Source organism: Plasmodium inui, assembly GCF_000524495.1.
Source record: "Plasmodium inui San Antonio 1 unplaced genomic scaffold supercont1.150, whole genome shotgun sequence".
Lineage (NCBI taxonomy): Eukaryota > Apicomplexa > Aconoidasida > Haemosporida > Plasmodiidae > Plasmodium > Plasmodium inui.
The window spans coordinates 1,405-4,091 of record NW_008481984.1 but is presented as its reverse complement, the minus strand read 5'-3'; the positions used below and the strand labels follow the sequence as shown (position 1 = coordinate 4,091).

The 2,687-nt window shown below is 35.2% G+C and overlaps 1 protein-coding gene across 1 annotated transcript; it reads right to left on the bottom strand.

The window, feature by feature from the left end:
- Positions 1-2,040: 2,040 nt before the first annotated feature.
- Positions 2,041-2,244, bottom strand: C922_05719 (hypothetical protein; the record flags this gene model as incomplete). The annotated part of the gene is made up of 1 exon (XM_008821290.1): positions 2,041-2,244. The coding sequence occupies one exon, from the start codon at positions 2,242-2,244 to the stop codon at positions 2,041-2,043; it is 204 nt and encodes a 67-aa protein (XP_008819512.1).
- Positions 2,245-2,687: the final 443 nt, after the last annotated feature.

Below are 2,687 nucleotides of genomic sequence, written 5' to 3'. Positions count from 1 at the left end.
ACGTATATTTACGGAAAATTTAATTTTAGCATAGTGAAGGTGGATAGAATATGTAACCGCCACAATTTTTAACAGCATAGAGGGTTCCAATTAGGTGGGGATAATGTAAAAAAAATTAAGGTTGGAGACCGTTCCGTCTGTTAGTATAAGCGAAGTGATAATTTTTCCTTTCGATGCCATTTATGTATGGCCGCTGATTGGTATAAATACCAAGAGGCATTTTCTTGGTTCTATTATATCCTTATCCGTTCTCCTTTACACAAAGATGGGTTGCCCAAGTAGTTAACAAGAACCATGTTCAAAGAGAAAGATGAATACGTGTAAATGTGTTCCTATAGGGATGCTCCCAATAACCAGATCTCATGTCTCAGGAGTGGAAAACAACGAACAAACCATTACAGATTCTCTAGGGGGGACGTGAACATTGCTGTTAACATGGCATAATCCAGTCACCAGACAGGGGTAACAAAAAAAATGTATCTTAGACAGTTGGACAATACGACCGCGTTCAAATTACCACCGGAATTACCTGGCCTAATTGGGAAAGGATACATAAATCCGCCGTTGAGACATTAAATATTATGCTCTTCACATAAAATATTGCAAACACTACTCGGTGCCTTATGAGGGAGTATATTGATTTGGTTGCTGCATATGGATGGAATCAATTTTAAGATTAAGACAATGCCGACTTGTATATATTACATTTATTCTTATAAAGGGGGGATGTTCAAAAGTACACAACACATATCTGCGTGGAGGCATTCATATGACATGTGCTTCTGCATGCTGTACATAAATAATGGGTATTAATAGTAATTGTTCTGTGAACATCACTTTAATAATAAATCGTTTCCGCGTTATAGACATTTTTTCTGTATCTTCTTATAGGAATGAGATGACTTTTAATTACTCATAACAATATGAAAGAGGCAAGTTTTAATATGGAATGCATTGTTTATACGTGTATCTAATTTGAAAACAGTAACACATATTTATATATACAGAAAAGATGAACACTTGATATAATCCATTATGAATAGGACTACACACAACAGAATAGAAAGAAGAAGAGAATACGGGAAAATATGAACACCTGAGTTCCATGGAAGCTGCAGGGTTAGTGTAAATTTACATATTTGAAATATGTTTCCTCTCCGTATTCATGATAAACATGGTTTCTGTCGCTTGCTCCTTATCTATCGTAACATTTTATGCATGCAAGAGCGGGAAAACACATAGATGTAATGCGGCAATTGGGGTGGGCCACATTCAGGGAATAATTTTCTGGCATATTTCCTCCGCACACGCCTTTTGCTCAAAAGGTTCATGTGTGTTTTATTGTACAAAAAAGGAGGATTTTTTTTTAACTAAAATTTTATGTTTATTGAGAAGCATTACTTTTTTCGCGATCACCTTCGTGTGTACCGCAACCCTTATGAGAAACCTTAAAGATTACTGGGAGTGAAGGGGCATATTCATATGACTGCAAATTTTGGTAATTATGCCTTCACCCTTACAAGGGTAAATATACGTATATATACGTAATTATACATATATATCTATGTCTGTGTGATAATATTATCTTGATAAGTGGCATAACTCTAATATATTGCTTCTAAACAGTTATCAAAACACAGGCGCCACACGTGGGGGTACGGAAATGGGTATTCCACATTGCAATAACCCACATATTAGAATATAATGTTGATTTGGTAGACATGGTGAATTTTACGGGAGAGTCTATTCCAGAATTGTCTGCGTCATTCATGTAGCTTCTTTTTTTTTTTTTTATTCTGATACATTTCACAGTACTGAACATTTCCTTCACTGATTTGTACTGATTGTTCCGTGAAGCTATAAGGGGGAACTAGAAGCCGAGGTAACAGGAAGTGTTTTTTCAGGATACAAAATTGTCTCTAATTGGACACAAGCTGTGAAAGATATTTCCTCTAAGTATTCAATTAATAATTAAATCAAGAAATTTATAATTATTTATTCTGATAACATAATCCTCATTCATGTCAATCGGATATTCTTCTAGAGGATATACCACTCTTGATATTGAGTTCTAAGATCAGATGAGGACCTTATGATGGTGTTGATGGAACTGTTAAATGTATCACTACATGAGTTTAATATTAAATAAAGAAGAGATCCATTTTGAATAAAGAGATTGGCTGAATAAGGGGAATTATACGGGTGAATAGTACGAATTAAGTATTCTTCCCCGTACAATAGCATGTGGGGAAGACAAGATATTGAAGTAATTATATTTAAGAATTACTTTTGTTCGGTTACGGGACCTGTTCACTACTAGGAATATTTCAACGGGGTTTCATTAATTTGGTCGAGAGGATTACCTATTATGGGCAAAATTTAGAAGGAGAAGGAACGGAAAAAACGGATTATTACACCTGTATATAAAGCAAGATAGCGTACAACAGAATCAGAATATGTTAATCAGAACTAGCCCGGAAATCGACATGCAATGACGAAAATCATGAGGCAGGAATTTATTGTGATTATCCCCCGATAAATATAATAACAGAGGGAGCGAAAATATTGAGGGAGTCCTGGGGGTGGTTATAATATATTACAAGGAATACAACAGAGAACTTAGGGGAAGATTCAAGTATAAAATCACGAGGAAGAACTGAAAATAACGAATATGTGTGAGTATAACC